General features: G+C 41.2%; 1 protein-coding gene across 1 annotated transcript in view; it reads right to left on the bottom strand.

Moving 5' to 3' along the window:
* Positions 1 to 24,281, bottom strand: part of LOC127572913 (F-box/LRR-repeat protein 20-like) — a 67,031-nt gene that overhangs the window by 33,114 nt on the left and 9,636 nt on the right. Inside the window, exons 4-5 of the mRNA XM_052020641.1 lie at positions 22,884 to 23,034; positions 6,154 to 6,323 (exon numbers count right to left, since the gene is read on the bottom strand). Of these exons, the coding sequence (XP_051876601.1) occupies positions 6,154 to 6,323; positions 22,884 to 23,034 (321 nt within the window). The remainder of the gene's footprint in view (positions 1 to 6,153; positions 6,324 to 22,883; positions 23,035 to 24,281) is intronic.

Below are 24,281 nucleotides of genomic sequence, written 5' to 3'. Positions count from 1 at the left end.
GCCTGGATAAAGCTCAGAAACGAGGAAACGAGATGCTGGTCCTTATTTTCCAAGGTCCAACACTAGGGTTGGTGTGGTGCTTGAAATATGGGTAGGCATCACAATTTGTCTAAGAATAAGGAAGATGTGCAAGCAAGTTTTTCTTGTGGCTAACTGCAACCTATACCTCAGGGAGTGGTAACCCTCTGACTCATAAAAGAGCTCCAGATTCCAAAAGGGTTCTTCAAGAATGACCTAGGTATAGTCAATCAATCCCCAACCTTGGGGAAGCCCACAAGGCTTACATTCCAGGTACCCACTCAGTTTGACAATCTCTGCTGAAGGAAAAGTAAGCAAAGTCCCTTTCAATTGAGAAGAGGGCATTTATAACCTCCTTATTGTTGTGATGAAGAGAATCTCGATGGTATGGCATAGTTTAGCCACCACTACCAGCTGAATGATCTGCAGGTTGGGAAGTTGTCCTCCAGAGCAAATAATGGCTAGAGCTGCAGCTTTAAAGGTCCTTGATCTCCGCCACCACTGACTTTGATAAGCTTAGCCTCGGGAAACATTGCTGCTCAGAAAAGTTCAATCGGAGCACAGTTCCCTTTGAAGGAATGGAGTCTGCAGACCTTCCAGCCCTCCTCCCTCTGCATCAGATGCTTGTCTTGCAGCTCTTGTAGCATGCCCAGCAGGACCAGTACAGAAACAGAGATGGTAAGAAGGTTTCACTGTGGAAATGGCAGTGTAGCTCACCCAAAGTTTCTGTGGTCTGCAGCAAACCACAGAAATTTGTGTAAGTATGTGAGTGGCTCTTTAAATAATGCTGCTGCACAGAATGCAGTGATATGGAAACATGCTTCTGTTGTGATTAACCAAAATAGGTCTGATTTGGAACAATTTTTCCCAGCAATGCTCCAAAGAAGTGTTGCACTGAATTGAAGTCACTCAAAAAGCATAATATACAGTAAACAGGTGATGCATGCACTTTGCAACTGAAAATACCCAGTCTAATTTTTGTTTTAATGCAATTCAGAGAGTACAACTGCGCAAATGCAATCCATTGCAGAATAGGTCAAACTTGAAACTTGTAACTATGCTAAATTTTTTTTTGGAAATTGTGATAAAAACAAAAAATGCTGGTCATGCAGCATCTGTGAAAAGTACAGAGTTAACATTTCATATCAAAGACCCTTCACTTTGGAAGGTTGAATTTGAAGGCAGAATACAGGATTAATGGCAGGATTCTTAGCAGTGTGGAGGAACAGAGGGATCTTGGGGTCCAGGTCTATAGATCCCTCAAAGTTTGCCATGCAGGTTGATAGGGTTGTTAAGAGGGTGTATGGCATGTTTAAGAAAGATGCAGAGCTGGGCTGAGAAGTGGCTGATGGAGTTCAATCTAGATGAGTGTGAGGTGGAAGGACAAACTCCAAGGCAGAGTACAAAGTTAATGGCAGAATTCTGGGTAGTGTGGAGGAGCAGAGGGATCTGGGAGTCCATATCCACAGATCCCTGAAAGTTGCCTCACAGGTGGATAGGGTAGTTAAGAAAGCTTATGGGGTGTTAGCTTTCATAAGTCAGGGGATCAAGTTTAAGAGCCACGAGGTAATGATGCAGCTCTACAAAACTCTGGTTAGACCACACTTAGAGTACTGTGTCCAGTTCTGGTCGCCTCATTATAGGAAGGATGTGGAAGCGTTGGAAAGGGTGCAGAGGAGATTTACCAGGATACTGCCTGGTTTAGAGAGTAGGCATTATGAGGAGAAACTAAGGGAGCTAGGGCTTTACTCATTGGAGAGAAGGAGAATGAGAGGAGACATGATAGAGGTGTACAAAATATTAAGAGGAACAGATAGAGTGGACAGCCAGTGCCTCTTTCCCAGGGCACCAATGCTCAATATGAGAGGGCATGGCTTTAAAGTAATGGGTGGGAAGTTCAAGGGAGATATCAGAGGAAGGTTTCTTACCCAGAGAGTGGTTGGGGCATGGAATGCGCTGCCTGGGGTAGTGGTGGAGGCAGGTACATTGGTCAAATTCAAGAGATTGCTAGATAAGCATATGGAGGAATTTAAAATAGAGGGATATGTGGAAGAGAGGGGTTAGATAGTCTTAGGCGAGGTTTAAAGGTTGGCACAACATGGTGGGCCAAAGGGCCCGTACTGTGCTGTACTGTTCTATGTTCTGTGTTGACCTTCATTACTCAGGGGATTGAATTCAAGAGCCACGAGGTAATGTTGCAGCTCTATAAAACTCTGGTTAGACCACACTTGGAGTATTGTGTTCAGTTCTGGTCGCCTCATTATAGGAAGGATGTGGAAGCTTTAGAGAGGGTGCAGAAGAGATTTACCAGGATGCTGCCTGGATTGGAGAGTATGTCTTATGAGGATAGTTTGAATGAACTAGGAGCAAAAGAGGCTGAGAAGTGACCTGATAGAGGTGTACAAGATGATAAGAGGCATAGATCGAGTGGACAGCCAGAGACTTTTTGCCAAGGCGGAGATGGCTAACACGAGGGGACATACTTACTTCCCTCTTACTTCCCAATAACCTATACTCCCTCACATGCCTATTCAACACCCTTCAATTATCCTGCCACCTACCTACACTAGAAGTAATTTACAGTAGTCATTCAACCTACCAACACACATATGCGAAGTCAACTTAGAACACAGAACACTACAGCACAATATAGGCCCTTTGGGCCCGATGATATGTCAATATTTTATCCTGCTCTAAGATCTATCTAACCCTTCCATCCACATAGCCCTCCATTTTTCTATGATTCATGTGGCTATCTAAGAGTCTCTTAAGTGTCCCAAATGTATCTGCCTCCACTAGCTCTGCCGGCAGTGCATTACATGCACCCACCACTCTCTGTGTAAAAATCTTACCTCTGACATCCCTCCCAATACTTCCTCCAATCACCTTAAAATTATGGCCCCTCATTTTAGCCATTTTCACCCTGGGAGAAAGTCTCTGATTGTCCACTCGATCTATGCCTCTTATCATCTTCTACGCCTCTGTCAAGTCACCTCTTATCCTCCTTTTCTCCAAAGAGAAAAGCCCTAGCTTGCTCAACCTATCCTCATAAGACATGCTCTCCAATCCAGGCAGCATCCTGGTAAATTTCCTCTGCACCCTTTCTAAAGCTTCCACATCCTTCCTATAATGAGGTGACCAGGACTGAACACAATACTCCAAGTGTGGTCTAACCAGAGTTTTTTTTTAGAGCTGCAACATTACCTTGAGGGTCTTGAACTCAATACCCCGACTAATGAAGGCCAACACTCCATATGCCTTCTTAACAACCCTATCGAGCTGCGTGGCAACCTTGCGGGATCTATGGATATGGACCCCAAGATCCCTCTGTTCCTCCACACTGCTAAGAGTCCTGCCATTAAACTTGTATTCTGCTTTCAAATTCAATCTTCCAAAGTGTATCATTTCACACTTTTCCAGGTTGAACTCCATCTGCCACTTCTTAGCCCAGCTCCACGTCCTATCAATGTCCTGTTGTAACCTACAGCAACCTTCTACACTATCCACAACACCACCAACCTTCATATCATCTGCAAACTTACTAACCCACCTTTCTGAATCCTCATACAAGTCACTTATAAAAATCACAAAGAGCAGGGGTCCCAGAACAGATCCCTGCAGAACACCACTGATCGTCGACCTCCAGGCAGAATATGCTCCATCTACAACCACCCTCTGTCTTCTTTGGGTGAGCCAATTCTGAATCCACACATCCAAGTTTCCCTGGATCCAATGCCTCCTGACTTTCTGAATGAACCTTCCATAAGGAACTTTATCAAACGCCTTACTAAAATCTATGTACACCACATCCACTGCTCTACATTCATCAATATGCTTTGTCACATCCTCAAAGAATTTAGTCAGGCTCGTGAGGCACGACCTGCCCCTCACAAAGCCATGCAGACTGTCCCTAATCAGCCTTTGCTTCTCCAAATGCCCATAAATCCTGCCTCTAAGAATCTTCTCCAGTAATTTGCCCACCACTGAAGTAAGACTCACTCGCCTGTAATTCCCAGGGTTGTCCCTACTCCCTTTCTTAAACAAAGGAACAACATTTGCCACCCTCCAATCATTTGGCACTACTCCTGTGGCCAGTGAGGTCGCAAAGATCATTGCCAAAGGCACAGCAATCTCTTCCCTTGCTTTCTGTAATAACCTTGGATATATCCCGTCTGGTCCCAGTGACTTATCAATCCTAATGTTTTTCAAAAGTTCCGCCACATCCCCTTTCCTCACGTCGACATGCCCTAGCGTATCAGCCTGTGATACGCCATCCTCACAAACATCAAGGTCTCGCTCACTGGTGAATACTGAAGCAAAGTATTCATTAAGAATCTCCCCTACCTCTTCTGACTTCAGGCACATGTTTTCTCTTTTATCCCTGATTGGTCCTACCCTCACTCCAGTCATCCTCCTATTCTTCACATAGAACGCCTTAGGGTTTTCCTTAATCCTACTCACCAAGGCCTTCTTATGCCCCCTTCTAGCTCTCCAAAGTCCATTCTTAAGTTCCCTCCTGGCTACCTTGTAACTCTCCAGAGCCCTGTCTGATCCTTGCTTTCTAAACCTTAGGTAAGCTTCTTTCTTCCTCTTGACAAGATATTCTACATCTCTTGTTAACCATGGTTCCTTCACTCTACCATCCTTACCCTGCCTCAATGGGACAAACCTATCCAGAGCCCCATGCAAATACTCCCTAAACAACCTCCACATTTCCATTGTGCACTTCCCCAAGAACATCTATTCCCAATTTACGCTCCGAATTTCCTGCCTAAAAGCATCATAGTTCCCCCTCCCCCAATTAAATACTTTCCCATATCATCTGCTCCTATCCCTCTCCAAGGCCAAGGTAAAGGTCAAGGAGTTATGGTCACTGTCTCCAAGATGCTCTCCCACTGAGATTTGAAACCTGATCAGGCTCATTGCCTAGTACAAGGTCCAGAATGGCCTTTCCTCTGGTCAGTCTGTCTACATACTGTGTCAGGAATCCTTCCTGGACACACCTCTTCTATCCCCTTTACACTAAGTAGGTGCCAATCAATATTAGGGAAGTTGAAATCACCCATGACAACAACCCTGTTATTTTTGCACCTCTCCAAATTCTGCCTCCCGATCTGCTCCTCAGTTTCTCTGCTGCTATTGGGGGGGTTGTCTGTAGAATACTCCCAATAGAGTGATCGTTCCCTTCCTGTTTCTGACTTCCACCCACACTGACTCAGTCAACGATCCCTCCAGGACGTCCTCCCTTTCTGCAGCTGTGATACTGTCCCTGATCATCAAAACCACTCCCCCACCTCTTTTACCTCCATCCCCGTCCCTTTTGAAACATCTAAACCCCAGAATATCCAGCAGCCCTTCCTGCCCTTGTGACAGCCAAGTCTCTGTAATGGCCACAATGTCGTAGTTCCTTATACTTACCCATGCTCTAAGTTCATCATCCTTGTTCCTGATACTTCTCGCATTAAAGTTGACACACTTCAGCCCATCCAACTGACCCGACTTGGATCATCCAACTGATCCAAAGGAAACCCGATCACCTGGGGAAAACTAAGGGGTCACAGGGAAAATGTGCTAACTCCAGACAGTTAGGTCAGGATCAAACCCGGGTCGCTGGATTTGTGAGGCAGCAGCGTTAGCTGCTGAGCCACTATGCTGCCCCTACTTATGTGGGATACACGGGAAAACTGAATATGTTTTCCTTGGAGGAGAAAAAGTTAAAACCAGATGTGATAGAAATGTTCAAAATTTTGAAAAGTTTAGATATAGTAAAAACAGAGAAACTTTCCACTGATGTGGAGATATAGGAGATATTTAATGTAATTCATAAAGGAGCCAATAGGAAAATGAAAATTAATGAAAATTTCCTTTTATTTGTTATATGTCTGGAATGCATTGCTTGAAAGAGAAATGGAAGCAGATTCAACAGCAACATTCAAAAAAGAATTAGATGTATACTTGAAATAATAGCAACACTGGGAAAAGAGTAGGACAGTGCATCTTTCAAAGCAATAGCATAGTCAAGATGGACTGTGTGTTCTACTTATGTACCAAATGGATCAACATATTTTTTAAAGAAAATGTGTGCTGATTTCAAAAGAAGTGACTTACTTAAATAACCAGGAAATCTGTTTGTACCTTAAGTGAATCCTTGGAATGCCTGAACAGCTCCCTTAATCCTGAGTCAGTTATAGATTTTGTCCTGTCATTGCATCGACAAAGGCTGAGGCTTCGTGGTTGATGATGTCCAATGTTCTTAAGCCATTTATCATTCAAACAATTGCTATTTTCAATTTTAATATTCTTCCCTGAAGGAGAAGAAGTATGCGTCAAAATTTTGTTCTCAAGTATCAGTCAAAAACAAACCACATTTTCCTCATGAGGGGTAGGTTCTCTCCTTAAGTCTATTCTTCCCAATTCTCCATATTTTGGTTTCTTGTTATGGATGACCAAAAATACAGGCAAGAACCATCCTTCTTGATTTTCAGCAATAGTAGTTTTAAACTGAAGTCTAGGAGGTGCAGGAGAATATTCCGATAATGGCCCCCATCATCTGCCAAAAGCATACGATACCATCACAGTGATAAAGCTTAAATTCAAATATATGCTTTTGCAAAGCAGACTTGGCATGATACCTAGCCAACAAGTCAGAGGGTGAAAACCATCTTCCCTGTATTTTAATCCCACAAGGTTTATCTACACAGATAAGCTAAAGATTGCTAGGAGTTTACAATAAATTGTGTGACAATAGCCTGCCTTTCAAAATTAATTTTTGAACAAGGAAATGGATGAGGTTGAAGAGAAGCCACATTATTTACGTGGGGAGCAGGCTCATGGGGCCACTTGGTCTACTTCTGTTATTTCTTATGTTCTTACATATGTTACTGGTGGTTACTAAAGCCTGGAAGCCCACCGACTATGCCCATTTTCCCATGTTTGATATTCCACAGCAGGGGATTCAAATTCCCAGATCAGATCATTATCAGCTGACCATGCTCACTCATGTAATTTATATAAATATACTATAGCATTACCAGTACCCAGGGATCTACAGTTCAGCAACAATTATCACCCAACAATTAAAACCAATAAAAAAAGATAGTGGGCAAATGATTGGTTTCCAGAATCACAAATATGTCAAACAAATTTTGAGATTAGAAGAGGCTTCGAGCACCATCTACCCCATATCTTAGTTCTTTGCAGTTCCAAATGGTATCCAAGATGCACGCATCCCCTACATCGTGGTTAGATACAAATTCACTGAAAGAATACAAAGCAGCAAGATTTGATAACAATAGGACTGCTGGTTTGAGGCTATTGTTGCCTTTTTTTAAGTTCATACTTCAGCTAATATCCTATCTTAACCAGACATAATTGAACACAGTATTAAGTGGCAAGATAAACCTGCTCAGCTCAAGGTACAGATACATGCCCTATGTGCTACTAATCTAAACTTGGTGTGTGACCAGAGGCAGTCTGCTATGCATGTTAATGCCTGGTAACCTGGCAACAATCATGTTTTTTCTTCATTCAGGGACAGGTCTCCATTACACCTTTACTTAAACATCACAACATTCAATGGCTGATTACTGGGCAAAAAGAAGCTTCCACTAATGGAATGGTTCATAATTTCAGTCAGGAATCCTTGCACAGTTGGCCTATAATGAAAACTATACTACCACAAAAAATATTATGAAGTAGACTGCAGACATCCACAAGCAATTTTGCCAGTACATGTACAAATATGGATTATTCAGCTAAGTATAGTTCTAGGTCCAATCATCTTCAGTTGCTTCCTTAAATGATAAGGTCAGAAGTGGTGTAGCAGTCAGAGAGAGATGTCAAGTATCCAATCCGGCTCTGGGAGGACACTGCTGGGTAGAAAGAGAATCTCGAAACCACAGAACAAAGAAGCACAGTGAAGGAAGGTCACATAATCGACCCCTGGTCAGTGACTATGTGTGAACATAACTGAGACAGCTATACAGCCCTGTGAACTATCCCACTGTGAGCTATCTGGAGGACAGAACAAGCAAATGAGGACGTTTTGGAGACTGACAATTTGTGGAAGGAACAGTCTGACAAATTGCTAGAGCACAAACAGACACTTTGATAATTAAGGAACCAAATAGTTGAGGTGATTGTGGAATGGCACCAGAAGGAATTTGAAATGGTTAAAAGAAACATACTTGTTTAGAAATGGCAAGGTACACACCCCAAGGTAAGGGAGTTTATACACGACTAAAGAACCTTCAGGATCTATGGGAGAATGAGCAATTAGATGCTATCAGAAGAGAACAAATGCGAGGGAAGTAGGAGTGAAGGACAACAGGACTGGATGGGAAAAACAAAGAAAGTCTTTGGAAGATTGGAAGAAAAAATCATATAAAAGAACGATTGTTGAAGACATCGGGAGAAGTGATTCCAGAGACCAACCACTGAAGAAAAAGATCCTGAGTCAAAGACTCAGAGAAGAGCTCATCTAGATTAAACCCAGGCCACAGTAATATCTAAGTACAAGTAGTGAATTTTGGAAGTTGTGAAACTAAATAAAGAATTGTGTAACTAAAAGAGTTAAGTAACTAAAGAGTTAATGAGTTTTGTTTGAAACTACGTAGTAAATCTTTGAGCTAATCACGATTAATAAAGAAGCATAGTTGTTAGGCAAATCATGTCTGGTGTGTTTTATCATGGGCTGGATTGAATTGGCAACAGTGGGAATGTTCACTGATGATTTCACTAAGTTTGATGCCATTTGCAACTCCTCAGCAAATGACGCAGCCCATACTGCAAGAACTTTATTGACCTTCACATATGGGCTGATAAGTGGCAAGTAAAATTTCCACTTCAACAGTGCCAGGCAATGACCATCCACAGCAAGAGAGACACAAGAGACTGCAGATGCTGCAGTCTGGATGCAAGGTCACAACCTGAAACATCGACTATCCCTTTGCCTCCACAGAAGGTATTCGACCTGCTGAGTTCCTCCAGCAATTTGTTTCAAACAAGAGAGAGTCTTACCACCTTCCCTTGACATTTAGCAGCAGTTCAAGAAAGTGGCTCACCACCACTTTCTGAAGGTCAATTAGGGATGGGCAATAAATACTCGTCATGTCAACCATGCCCAGATACTGAAAAAGAATGACATAAAAGGGCAGCAGCGTGCTGCACAAACTGTTCAATATGGGGGAACATTTTCCCACATCCTACTCCATTTCACATATCATTCACTACACCTATCATAAAATCTTTTGTAACCTCATGTCCTCTTCACAACTTACTTTCCCATTTATCTTTGCATCCATACCTATGGTCCCCCTATCCAAGTCATGTATATAAAGTGTAAAAAGATGAGGCCCTAGCATTGATCCCTTATATCTTGCCGGGCAGAAAATCAACCCATTTATGTCCACTCTCTGTTTCCTGTTAGTTAGCCAATCTTCTGTCTATGCCAATATGATACAACCTACACTATGATAGAGAGAGAATCATACAGCACAGAAATAGGCCCTTCAGCCCAACCCATCTATGCTAATCTCATTCTCTTCCATTTGCCCATAATCCTTCTGTTCCTTTCCTCTCCATGTACCTGTCCAAATGCTTTTTAAATGCTGTGATTGCAGTTGCCCCTGCCATGTCCTCTGGCAGCTTGATCCATGTACCCACCACTTTCTGTGCCCCTCAGATCTCCTTTAAATGTTTCCCCTCATATTTCCCTCTCACCTTAAACGTGTCCTCTCCTTCTAGGTTCCCTACCCTTGGAAAAAGACTGTGACTACCTTCCCTTTCTAAGCCCCTTATAAACCTCTCTAAGATCATCCTTCAGCCTCCCGCACTCCAGTGATAACAATCCCAGTCTATCCAATCTCTCCTTGTAACTAAAGTCCTCTGCACAAGGCAACATCCTGGTGAATCTCTTTTGCACTCTTTCAAGCACTACCACATCCTTACCATGCTGCGGTGACCCGAAATGCAAACAATATTCCATGTGTAGCCTAAGAAAGTCTTGTCGAGCTGCAGCATGTTGTCCCAACTCTTATACTCAATACACCTTCCTAAGAAGACAAGCAAGCTGAATGCCTTCTTCACTACCTTATCCAGCTACGTTGCCATTGTCAGGGAGCTATGAACCTGCACCCCAAAGTCCCTCTGTGCATCAATGCTTTCAAGGTTCCTACCATTTACTGTGTATGTCAGGCCAGTATTAGATGACCTGAAATGCAGTACCTCACACTTGTCTGAATTAAGTTCCATTTGCTCTGCCTAACTTTCCCTCTGTATCCTTAGACAACCATCCTCACCACCTACAACTCCACCAATCTTCGTGTTGTCAGCAAACTTACCTATCAGACCACAGACAGTCTCATCCAAATCATTTATGACAGACAAAAAAGGTCCCAGTACTGAACCCTGCAGTACACCACTGGTTACAGACTTCCAGTCATCAAAACAACCCTCCACCACTATCCTTTGCTTCCCATCACCAAGGCAATTTTAGATCCAGTTTGCCAAGACACCTTAGATCCCATGTGCCCTGATTTTATGGACTGGACTACTGTGCGGGACCTTGTCAAAAGCCTTGCCAACATCTATGTATACCATGTCTACCACCTCGCCTTCATCAATTTTCTTAGTAACCTCCTCAAAAAACTATTAGATTTATGAGGCAGCATTTCCCATGCACAAAACCTTGCTGACTCCCTCTAATCAGTCCCTACTTTTCCAAGTGATCATAAATCCTATCCCTATGATGCTTTTCCAGCAGCTTCCCTACTACTGACGTAAGGCTCACTAGTCTACAGTTTCCTGGCTTATCCCTACCTCCTTGAATATAGGAACAACATTAGTTACCTTCCAGTCTTTTGCTACCTCACCCCTGGCTAAAGATGAAGCTAAAATCTGCGTCAATTTTACTTTCCACAATAACCATTGATGCGGATCTAATCAAAGGCCTTCTGGAAGTCTAAATATAGTATATCTGCCAGTTCCCCTTTACCCACAGCATCAGTCTAGGCAAACAGGCTGATTAACAGGCAACAATAAGGGTACTCACAAAGAAAGAACATGCTCTTAATTCCATGGAACCACTGTCTCTCTCCTAAGATGATGTCCTGTGGTTTAACACATTGCTGGATTGCTGCGGCACACTGCAAACCCTTTTGAATAGTGATATCCATAATCACAATGACATCCATCTGAGATTCCAATGGAGCGACAAGAGCTTTGAGAGACAGAACTGCCATAAATTTCATCACATGCTGTATCATGGCGGGACCACAAGTGTGTTGACGGAGCCAACAATCCATTCCACATTGAAGACTATGAATTCCAAGCTCTGGCAAAGCCCTGCATCAGATTGGAGATGGACATTGTACACAGGCTTTCCAGCATTTGAACCTGAACTTTCTTTCTATGGCCTTCCCTGTCAAAGTTCTCCTTTGCTGCAGAGCTTACATCTGGTTTTGTCTGTGTTATCCTTTCCCCTCAGCTTGACTCCTGCCAAAATGCACAGTGACTCACCACCCAGTTTCCTCCTACATCACAATCTCTAAACTATACACAGTTCCAGTCTTTGAGATGGTAGATGCAAATTAAGATTGAAAGAAGGTGTGTCTTCAAACAGCATTGTATACTCTATGAGATTAAAACAGAAAAGAGCATCTCAAAGTATCAGATTTGCTTTTCAGACAATTCCCAGCACTTGCAACCATAATGTATTATCCCTTTAAGAGGTGACAGCTGTGTTTAAGTAGCATTTGCCACTTGCAGTGTTGAGCCACTTGCAGGTGCTTGTGGCTACTGAAAAGCATGTGTAATATTGGCAGCATGCCAGGCAATTAAAATCATCAGGGACTTTCAATTTAACAAGCTGACTGCAGCACAATGAAAGGCATCCTATTCCCTTGATAAGATGTTTTTATCACAGAGTGGTGCCTATTCAAAACAGAATTCTGCAAATATATTAAATAGCAGTAAGTCCAACTAAAATGAATTGTTAATGTGATTAGTCACATGAAGGCATAGCTCAGCATACTTCCTCCACAAACATTGTTTGGTTTAATTCAAAAGTAAATACATTATCAAGTTAAAGGAACCTACATCAAAAAAAAGTGAAAAAGTAGTACCTTTTCAAACAAAAACATCTTTTTGAAATATTACCAGACTGACGGTGAAATTAGTAAGATTGAAATATTGAATATGTGACCTCTACTAACCTTTGTCCATAACTCTAACTGTGCAATCTACGAGGGCTCCTACACTGCGTCATGTTTTGTTTTCAGGTGGAGCATATGTGTTTAGGCACCCACACACCCAGAAATAACGTATGCAATATTTTCCCTGTTGTAAAGAATATCATGACAACCAGTGCAATGGCCAAGTCCTATTTGCATTCATGACCTTTAAACTTACCCATCTGAGAGGATATTAGAAATTCAGGTACAAATTGTTAAAATATTTAAAGTACCTTGCTCCTTGCAGCATTTGCTGAATATCATCTAAATTACTCTAAGGCAAAATTCAGCAAACAAAACAGCATCCGTGAATTGTGTTCTCAAATGTGGTGTGATGGATTGACTATCACAAAGGACCAGATGATGCTGATCCATAATGACAGACAATCCATAATCATGAGGCATAGAATTAGGTCCTTCACAGTACAGAGTGCATGCCAACCATCAAGCACCCATTTACACTAATCCTACTTTAATCCCACTTTATTCTCTCCACATTCCTCTCAACAATCCCAGTTTCTGCCATTCACCTACACACTAAGGACAATTTACAATGATCAACTAACCTATCAGCCCACACCTCCTTGGGATGTGAGAGGAAACCCATGTGGTCATGGGGAAAATGTGTAAACTCCACACAGACAGCACCAGAGATCAGGATCAAACCCAGGTTGCTGGAGCTACGAGGCAGCAGCTCTGCTCGCTGTGCCACTGCGCTAGCCCAATTCTATGGGGAACTGCCAGTGTGTCATTTCATCTCTGACTTCCACTCCACTGAAACATGCAAGTCAGAGATGAACTAGAGGTCAGGTAGTCACTGATTGACTCTCATGGAGAAACACTCCTTTTCTGACCCCACAACTTTACACTGGCCATTTTGGGGTCACTGATCTTAATTGAAAGGACAAGTGATCATTTACTTTCTTTATTTTACTTTATGTTTATAATTTATTTCAATTATTTATAGCTTAAGGTACTTCTCAGATCAATTTTTAGATCTGCCCTTAAATGTTCTCTGATCATACATTTAAAAAGGCCTTAAAACACTTTTAAATGAGCCTTTGACAGCATGTCAAAAGGCTACTTGGACATCTCAGGTGCAAAACCTCAAGATCTGCCACCTAAGATCTAAGTCAACATTTGCAGCGCACTCGGCCTCACGGAAGGCCGAGGGTTCCAGGCTTCCAGGCTTCAGGTCAAGCAGTCCACAGAGCAGTAAAAAGTTAGGTGTGGCCATGGAGAAAACATGAAGTTGAGAGCAGGCTGCAGGCTTTGGTCATTAGCACTAGAGCACTGAATATCTACAGAAAGTATGCAGAACAGATGGATCATTAAACTAATCCACATGCAATGCCAATTAAACCACAAGCTCAGAACATCACTTTCTTCATCAGTTTTCTGGTCCATTGATATAAAACCTCCATTATTCTTCACAATTGCCCACATTAGCTGCAGTTGAAGACCTATCAATCTCGATGTGTTTGCCCTTTAAAAGGTTCAGGCTAGTTTTACAGTGCTCATCACTTATGATATTAAGCTTTCATAAGCATCTGGATAATGAACAATATGGTTAAACCTGACTGGATGCTACAACTGGTAAAATTAGCAAACACCATAAAATTAGAATACTGCTTGCATTCCATTGCATTGGGAGTTGTAGTCTTGCATCCATTTTTTATGGCTATTAAATTTAGTCTTTTCAGTGTTTGTGAGTGTATTTACAGAATGATGTCGCATTCTTCTCTAGGGAAGGGCTGGAGACTTACATCATTAATGTTCACTTTGGTTCAAGTTAATTTATATACATTTTAGATAACAGGAGTAGAAGTGTTCAGACTAAGAACTTAAAGTGACTTCTTCATCTGCAATAATGATGCTTAAGCCATTTACAATCCACTGATGAATTCAAATTACTTATGCTTCTGCAGAGGATGGTATCTATAGAATAGAGATAAGAATGATCGGTAATTTTTCATTCTGTTGGTAGTGGAGTTACGCCACCCTTATAAGAGTACGTGGGAGCGACGTTAACAAAATATTTCACAAATCCCTAATTGATTTTTAAAGGAATGGCAATAATTAATACATGACCAATAGAAAAATGAAGTATGTTTTTTTCCTCTGGATTTTTTCACCATATTCCTTTCCCACTAAATGAAAGGTGTTATTGGAAACAGTATTTCTTTCTTTTCCAGTAAACACTGCCTGAAGGGAAGGAGGGAATAGATGAGCGTCAACAGAATAATTATCATCTAAATTGTACAACATCTAAGGATTAGATTCTTGACTCTATAGTTAAGTAATACTTATTATGCCATTTAACCTGTTACTGGGATAATAAAATTTATGAATTCTCTGAGAATCAAATGTATACCACTTTTCATGCCTGCATTAGGGTTACCTGTGTAATTAATTCTCTCATAAGAATGCACTGTACTGCTACCGCAAAACAACAAATTTCAAGTCATTTAAATCAGTAATAATAAATCTGAATCTGATGGCATGTTTACTCTTCTTTCTGTTCAAGGTATCATGTGATGTTTTTAAATAACTGCTTTAAGTATTCACAAATGTTTGATATATTATTTTTATTCAAACAATTTTAATGTAAGCTCATAAACTAATTTTAAATTCTTCCAGCCTGAAGCTAATACGGAGAAATACATATTTTTGTCTTTCTATTCCTCTATAGAAGTAATGACTACAAAGGGAGCTACTTCCCTTCCACCATTTGGTTCTTGAACCAACCGGCATAATCTAATCACTGGAGTTTAGCAACACTATGACTATTGTGCACTAAAATGGACTATGTTTTTTTTGTTCTAATTGTGTTTGTTCTTGTAAAAATTGTGTTTAATTTATGTTTTTTTTTGTGAATACTGCTTTTATGATGCTAGGTGCCTGTGGTGCTTCTTCAAGTAAGCTTTTCAATGTACTTGTGCATATGACAATGAAATTGACTTTGACTTCGACTTTTGAAAAGCCTTTGATTGATGTGATGGTCTGCTTATTCCTTCATTCTCTAACAGATATTCCAATTTATAGCAATTAGTCTGAATTAGAATAAACAGTTTAAAAATTCTTGTGACTCAAATTTACAATGGAAGGCATAAAATGAAAGATTACATAAGTGATCATATTGTTCCTTATGTTAAGACATAACAGAGTGAGATACAAGGCTTGTTAAAATAGCAAAGTCCCCCGCCCTCACGACCTGCCCATCACCTTCCTCTGGCTCCTTCCCTTTATTCCATGGTCACTATCCTCTCCTATAAAATTCCTTCTTCTTCAGCCCTTTGCCTCTTCCACCCATCACCTCCCAGCTTCTCACATCATTTCCTTTCATCCCCTCTCCCACCCATCTACCCCTCTCACTTGCTCACCTATCACCTGCCAGCCTGTGCTCCTTCCTCTTCCCCTCCCCCTCCCCCTACCTCTTTATTCTGGCTTCTGCCCTCTTCCTTTACAGTCCTGATGAAGGGTCTTGACCCGAAATGTCGATTGTTTATTTCCGTCCATGGATGCTGCCTGACCTGCTGAGTTCCTCCAGCAATTTGTGTGTGTTGCAATTAAATTAGTCAGACAAGATCTCCCACCATTAAATCCACGTTGACTACCCTTGTATAATCCCTAGCTTTCTATGTGTAGATTAATTCTGTTCCTCAGAATTTCTCCCAATAATATCCCTACCACTGACATTAGACTAAATAGCCTGTAATTACTTGGCTTATCCCTGCTGCCCTCCTTGAATAAACCTAACACATTTACTATCTTCCAGTCATCTGCACCTCACCTGTGGCCAGTGATGATTTAAATATGTCTGTCAGACCCCTAGCATTTTCCTCCTCTGCTTCCCATAGCATCCTGGGATACATCTCACCAGGCCCTGGGAACTTATCTACCTTTATACCTGCCAAGACATGCTGTGTTTCATTTTTAATGTTAAAATGCTCTAGAATTTCACCGCCCTGAATGAAATCCCTATGATTTTTCTCCATAGTGAAAACAGATGAAAAGTATTCATTTGAGACTCATGTCTTCTGGCTCCACGTATAGATTGTACTTTTTGTCCCTAATAGGCCCTACTCTTTCCCTGGTTACCCTCTGTCTCTTAATATACTTGTAAAATGCATTGGGATTTTTGTTAATCTTATCTCCCAGTGATATTTCATGGCCCCTCTTTGCCCTCCTAATTTCCTTATTTAGCACCCCATACTCTCACTATACTTCTGAAGGCCTCTCTCACCCCTCCCCCTCCCTGTTTTCTGTACTCTATAGCCACTACATGCTTCCTTTTTTTTCATCACACCCTTGATACCCCCTAACTTTCAGGGTTCCCAGACTTGCCAACCTTACCCTTCACCCTGACAGGAACACCTTAGCCGTAGTTCACATATGAAAGTTTCCCACTTCCTGAATGTAGATTTACCTGCAAGTAGCTGCTCCCCATCAATGTTTGTCAGATCCAGTCTAATAATACTGAAATTGGCCTTGTTTCAATTCTGACACTTAATTTGTAGACTATCCTTATGCCTTTCCATAACTACTTGAAACTTACTAACTTATAGTCACGATCCATTAATACTTCATCCACTTATCCAGCTTCATTCCCTAGTATTAAGTCTAGCACTAACCATTGGCACAAAAATCTCGCCTGCATGCACTTTAAAATTCTGCTCCATCTAATCCTTTCACACTAAGGCAATCCCAGTTATTAGTGTGGAAGTTGAAATCCCCTACTATTACAACCTATTTCACTTGCACCTCTCTGTGATCTGCCTACATATCTGTTCCTCTATCTCCCACTGAATGTTGGAAGGCCATTGGTATAATCCCAGCAAAGTGATTGTCCTTTTTTATATTTTTAACTTCTATGCATAAGGCATCATTTGAAGAATCTTCTAAGACATCCTCCCTCATTACTGGTCAGTTCTGCTATATGTTATCTATCCATAATATTCACCCAGTTTTTCTCTCTCCACTAACCCTGCATAACTGACTGCGTATTTCCTACAACTCTGACCTGCATTTCACAGCTTTTATAATTTCCTTTGTTTTCTGTCTCTTTCTAATTTCCTTCATTAAATTGCTAACCAATAGCTTCCTCAACAGAGTTGTCATGGTTTTACCACCATGGAAACCCTGGCTCATCCAACAGTGATATTTCGTCTGTCCTATCCATCCCTCTCTGCAAATTAAAGCTTACTTGTTTTCTCTCTTTCCCAGCTCCAACAAAGACCTTCAACCTGAAATGCTAACTCTGTTCTTTTCTCTCCTCAGGTACTACCTGACCTACAGTGTTTTCAGCATTTTAATATAATTAAAATACCTGGAGCAACAATGTATCCCACATGATAGGCAGTTTTTAAATGGATATTTATGCTCATATACACTTCATTGCTTCCCTTTTAAAAGGGAAATAAACCATTGTAGACCATCACCCATGAAATTATAAAAAGTCAGATATTTACAATGTAGACACAGTTATAAATTCTACAAATAATAAATCTAATCTATTTTCTAGTCTGCTTATCCTCATATTTCCTTTGAGTCTTCCTTCTACAAAATTACATTTGTTATCCCTTAATATCTATTCGAGGTTCCTTCAATTGTGGAGGATTACCTCTGCAGGTAGGTTGTGTTTCATCCACCTGGTCACAGGTTTTCTATGCCTTCTGACCATTTCTGATCCAGAAGTGGCTGCAACATAGAAACCATTCTGCAACTTGCTTTCCCATTACCTTAGGTAACATGTGCATATATACTAATAGATCTACATGAATCTTCCAACTTCTGTAGCCTATCTTCACTATGCAGATCAAAATTATCAATATTTCCACAATCTCCCCCTCAGCTCCATCTTGACAATTCTCCATGGCCTGGTGGTGATCTCACAGTGTCTCCCACTTGAAACCATTCTCCCCAGCTTTATCATTTGAACTACACCTTCAGGCTCTCCATCTGTTTCTCCATCTATCATTCCAAGCTAGGTTGCATCAAGGTCAGCTGTGCCTACAGCCATCAACCATTTGCATTACAACCCAGAAACACCCTGTGCTCAAGTAGAAGCTTGTCCTTTACATAAAAATAAACAATGCCACCTGAGGATTCATGAATGACTTAGATCTCTTGTCCAGCAACAGTAGTCTCATGGTTTCCTTCACCAATTGTTCAAAAGAAATCCTCATGCTACATCAATAACTTCTATAGGCCTACAGGTGCTATACCAACACTAGAGATCACTGATCAGTTGAACAGCACTTCCTAAAGCAAATAGGTCCTCATCAGTGCTGGCTGTCTTGTACACCTGCCCATAATCATTGCCAGCTTTCTTCTCCACTCCTTGTGCATTGTGCACAACATTTCCTTGGGAATCTGCAAAACCCCTTCCAGAGTACACCACGGAATAGTACTACAGCTTATCAGTAGATGTGCACTGAACAACTCCTCATACATGTTGTGACCATTCGTAAGTGATTCTCACCCTTACCAATTGCCATCTTCACTGGATAATCATTATTGTAACCATGATCTTGTAATCACCATATATTTATAGGGCCCACATCCATGTTGACAATTGTACCATAAATTTTGGTCTTGCCCAATGTGCTTGCAGCATGTCAATCGGTGGAGTGCCCATCTATGGCCACTTTCCACCATCTGGGCTTTTGTGACTCAAGAATTTCATACCAAGGTTGCTTTCCATAACCACATAACTTAGCATTGTGGAAAAAAACAAGGGATGTCATAAATGCAGGCACAGGAGATGCAGATGCTGGAATCTGGAGTAACAGACAATCTGCTAGAGGAACTCAATGGGTTGAGCAGCATCTGAAGGGGAAAGGAATAGTCGGCGTCTTGGGTTGAAACCCTGTATCAGGACTGAGGGTGGAGAGGGAAGAAAGCCAGTGTAAAGAGAGAAAGAGTGGCAAGAAAGGTGCCAGTGTGTGATTGGTCGACTGAGGAAGGGTGAAGGATGATGACAGATAGAGCCAGGTAAGGGAAGGGGAGGGGTGGTGTTGCGAGACAGCGGCAGGTGGGTAAAAGGTCGAGGCAGGTGAAGAAAAAGACAGCCGGAGCCACATGGGGAAGCGAGGGGGAAGGTGAAGACAATGAGGAGGGTGTTAAGCCGGAACACAAAGGCTGCAAGTGCTGAAATCTGAGAAGTAAAGAAAGTGATAATGGGAACCTTTAGGAGAGAGGTAATAAAGGGAAATGTCTTAGTCCACTCATGGCTTTTAAACTCTGTGATTTATCTCCTGCCTGTCATTGCCACTGTTAGCTGTAGATATCTCTGTTCTCTATTTCCTTCACCCTAGATTACTGTTCCACTTCTCCCTCAAGCAGCAACATCCCAAACATGAAGCCAATATATATCTCTGCAGTTTTCTTTGTGCTGCTGTATTCAAAGTTAATTAGACAGAAGCAAGCTCAGGATGGCTTGCTTCCACTCTGGTTTTGTTGGTTCTGAGGTAGCTAATGAGGCCAATGTGGGAACTGCAGACTCTTTTACAGATGAGGTAGGTAGTTTACGAGGTGGTCCACTCCTTCCACTGCTTACGTGGGCCTCTGTGTGCTCCTGGTGCATGGCTTTGAAATTCTCAATACCATCCTGAATGCTCCTACTTCATGGACCAGAGACTCGCAAGAGTCAGTGGAGATGTTATATCCTGTGAGCACATCCATAAATCTTTTCCTTTGTCCAGCTGGTGATTTCTTTCCATGACAGAGTTTGGAAAAGACTGTCCATCTGGAGACTTTGACATCAGACATGCAAATAACATGGTCTTTAGAGGATTTTGAAGAGAAAACATTAGTGGAATTTTTCTAATGCCTCAGGGTACCTGATGTAGATAATCTATGTTTTGGAAGCATAAAGGAGGGTGGGAATCACAGCTCTAGTAGACAATGTCAGGTCTGATGGCTTGATTTTCAAATACCCTTTCACCAAAGATTGTGCTGCCACATTGAAGGCAGTGGTGAATTTCATCATCGATAGGTGGCTTCGACAAGATGTGGGAAGAGGTCCATGTTTTCCAGGGTCTCACCATGACCCTTTATTATCAAAGGAAAATATGGTGCAGCAGGATAGGTTGTTCAAAATTAGTGCTTGAGTCACCCAGCCAACATCATCCACATTAATTTTTGAACATCCCCAGGCCACAAAAATGAGAATGATCACACAAGTACATATTTTTCAATTTTCACATTAATTGCTAAGTATATTTATTAATTACACCCAATAAAAGTGTAATTTATAATAAGAAAGACTTTTACTCAACAAGCAAGAAGACTTATAACCAAGAAACTGGAACACATAGAATTGTATTTTTAAGCACTGTGTGATCAGCTTTATCGCATGTATATGGCGCGAGTGATCATTTCAAGGTGAAATTGTTCCAGTCATGAAATTATACTGGCACTTCTATGTACTATTCCAGTTCACATGCCTGTTATTTTCCTGGCATCAGGAAATTGACATCATATTTGCATAATTTCTACCTATACCAACATAAATTGGAGTTGAAAGCTCCACACATCACCAATTGTCATACAGATTCAGTACAACAAGGCTTGCATTGTATATGTTTGCTGCTTTTCACACTATTGAAAGGGACACACTGCTGACAGAGGTATATCTGACTGAGAACCTTCAGACCTGCCATGTTTCTCAATTAGCTGCTCCCTCTAGCATCGGACAGGTAGCATAGGCACTGTACTGGTGAAGGAACTATTTCACCTACTTTGATTTTAGCTACTGACATGTACATTTGGGGTCTCCTTAATAAGCCAAAGATTTCCATTAACAGGAAAACTTTCCATCCCCTCAGTGTTCAGATTGTTGTGGATCATGAGAAGGATCTCCTGATGCTGAATATCATGTTTCAAGGAAGCACACCTGACCCATTCATCTTTGGGGAGCCCACACTGCCAGGTATATTCAAAGGCCAGAGGAATAAATCCTGCAGAACAAGGGCTACTCTCTACTTCCCTGACACTGCACACCAGTGCACTCTCCACCCACAGCAGCAAAGTATAGATATCACATGATAAAAAAGGCACAAAATGCTCTCTAGTAGAGAGTTTTCACAGAAAATGTGTAAAATTGTCCCCATTGCAAACCAAATGAGTTTCTTCATAACATTACCAACAACATAGTGCACAAATAAGGAAGGGGTGAGAGCCTGATGATACATTGCTCCACATCCTATTTTCCTGAGTCACCTGCACTGATTATAATACATGAATGAATGAATCCCCATTCCAGATACATTATTGGCTTGCTAAAACATTTCTGCATTTGCTGAAGAGTGGCACCTCAATTAAAACACACAGAGCTTCACAAAACATTCACTTTATTGTGAGGATCCCCATACTGCAGGTATAACCCTGTGTCTGCAGATCACCCTGCTATAACTTGTGAAAACATGAAATTTCTGTCAGCATTGCTCCACTGTGTGAAGATTCTCACTCTGGAAGACACTACTGAAGTCATCTCCTGCCACTGTGCAATCAATTTTCTGAAATCTAATTGATTAGTTTTCAGAAAATAAACCCCCAAAATAACACTTTAAATTGTATAGAGCTCAGTGCTTTTGGCACATTGCCAAGGACATACTAATTGCAATTTCCAGTGGAAATCATAAAACTATTTTGAGGATGGACCATTTGTTTCCAGCTTGTTTTGAGCAGATGTGCTCTAAACATAGTTCTTTGGAAGAACTGACAATACTGATGTCCAGCACACCACATGGCTCATGAAGTACCTTAGACACAAATTTAGTTCTGGTATTTGCCTGGAGATTATTCAATGTAAAAAAAAATATCAATTTGTGATGAAATATATAAGTCAATTCAATTTTAATTATTTTGGGACTTATTTTGACTTTCAGATCCTGACTGAACTGCTATTTTCACATTTTATTTTATATTTCCAGCATTCATGATTTCTAAAGATCCTTCACCCAACTTCTAAAGCTAATTGAATTTCTAGAAGGAAAGTGAAGTGTATCATAAGAAATAAGAGAAGGAGTAGGCTATTTGGCTCCTCAGACTACTCAAGAAAAGCATGGCGGATCTTCTACCTCAATACAATTCTCCTGCCCTATTCTCACATTCCTTGATTTCTCCAATATACAAAATTCTATTGATCTCAGTGTTGAATGAAATCAAAGCCTCCAAAGTCCTCTACAGAAGAGAATTCTAAAGATTCACCATGCTTTGAGTGAAGAATTTTTTCTTTATTTGCCGAAAATGCCCAACCCCTTATCTTGACACTGTGAGCCCCAGTTCAAGGCTTCTCTACTAGGGGAAGCATCCCCGTATCCGTCCTGCTGAGCTCCATCTAAGAACATTATCCATTTCAATCAGATTACCTCTCATATTCTATAGAGGCCTTGCATACTCAGTATTTCTTCAGATGACAGACCTGTCATCCCAGGAAAAGTCTGATGAATCTGCTGCATTCCCTCTGCAGTAAGTACATCATTTTTCATGTTAGGAGCCAAAATTGTACACCATACTCCAGGTGTGGTGTCACCAAACCCTTCAAAGGTGTAAGAGCATAAAAGGTAAAAATAATCAAAATTATTGATATTAATATTTTTTCAGTCTCCTTATTAATTAAAAACTTACATAGGGTTTCATCGTTTGCCAGGCGGTGGAAGCAGTAACAGACCCGGGCAACCTGACAGAGGTCCCGGTGTGGTAACAGGGCAAAAATTCTTAACCAGATCTCATCAGGCAGATAAAGCCATGGCGAACGATTACCATCTTCTCGAAAAATCTTGGTCAAAACAACAGAAATGGAAGAATAAGATCAATCCTTTATTTATGCACATGTGTAATGAAAATACATATACCACCTAGAAATTTATTTACTCTGCAATTTTTTCAGCACTATATAGGCTGCTATAGAGTGGAACATGATTGTGGTAATTTCCATCCATTGTGCCACTCTGAAAAGTCATATGTTTGTATCCCAAATCATATGATTTCTACCTCAGATCCCCAGCAATTGACATAAATACCCATGCAACACTCCTTCAGAATATTTCCCATGAAACTCTGTCATGTCATAGTCATATAGCATAGAAATGGGCCCTTTGGTCCACTACGTCCATGCTGATCTTTTTGCCCATCTACACTAACGCCACCTACCAACATTAGGACCACATCCTTACAGTATATGCCTTGCATATTTAAATGTCTATCTAAATGCTTCTTAAATGTAATAATTGTATCTGATTCCACCACCACCTCTGGTAGCGAGATCCAGATATCAGCCACTCTAAGTAAAAAAATTACCCTTTAGATCCCATTTAAAATTCCTTGCTCCCACCTTAAACATATGCCCTCTTGTTTTTGATACTTCTACCACGGGAAAAAGATTTTAACCAGCTGCTCTATCTATGCCTCTCATAATCTCATATGCTTTTATCAGGTCACCTCTCAATCTCTTTCACTCATGGGAAAATAAGCTCAGCTCTTACAATCTCTCCCCATAACTAAAGTCCTCCAATCCAGACAACATCCAGGTGAATCTCCTCTGCACTCTCTGCAGCACGACCACATCCTTCCTATAGTGTGGCGACCAGAACGGCACACAATACTCCAAGTGCAGCCTGATCATGTTTTACAAAGTTGCAACATAATGTCACAAGTTTTATATTCAATATCGCGACCTGTAAAGGCAACCACAGCATATGCCTTCACCACCCTATTGACCTATGTTGCCACTTTCAGGGAACTGTGGACTTGGATCCCTAGGTCTCTCTGTTCATAGACATTTCTTCATGCCCCACCATTTACTATATATGCCCTACCCCTATTTGACTTCTGAGTCATACCTTTTTGGTTAAGCACCTTCAGAACAATCATGTTTATAAGGTGCTGTTGCTGTGGCAATAGGGATCCACAGAGGTTTGTTCACTCACTTACTGACCCACCCACAGAATTGAATCACACCACACACTTAGCTCACCTTCCCACCCCCCAGCAACTTCCCAATCACGTCCTGTTTGGCTTCTCCAA

The sequence above is a fragment of the Pristis pectinata genome, chromosome 7 (assembly GCF_009764475.1).
Source record: "Pristis pectinata isolate sPriPec2 chromosome 7, sPriPec2.1.pri, whole genome shotgun sequence".
Classification (NCBI taxonomy): domain Eukaryota; kingdom Metazoa; phylum Chordata; class Chondrichthyes; order Rhinopristiformes; family Pristidae; genus Pristis; species Pristis pectinata.
This window is presented reverse-complemented; position numbering and strand designations above follow the sequence as displayed.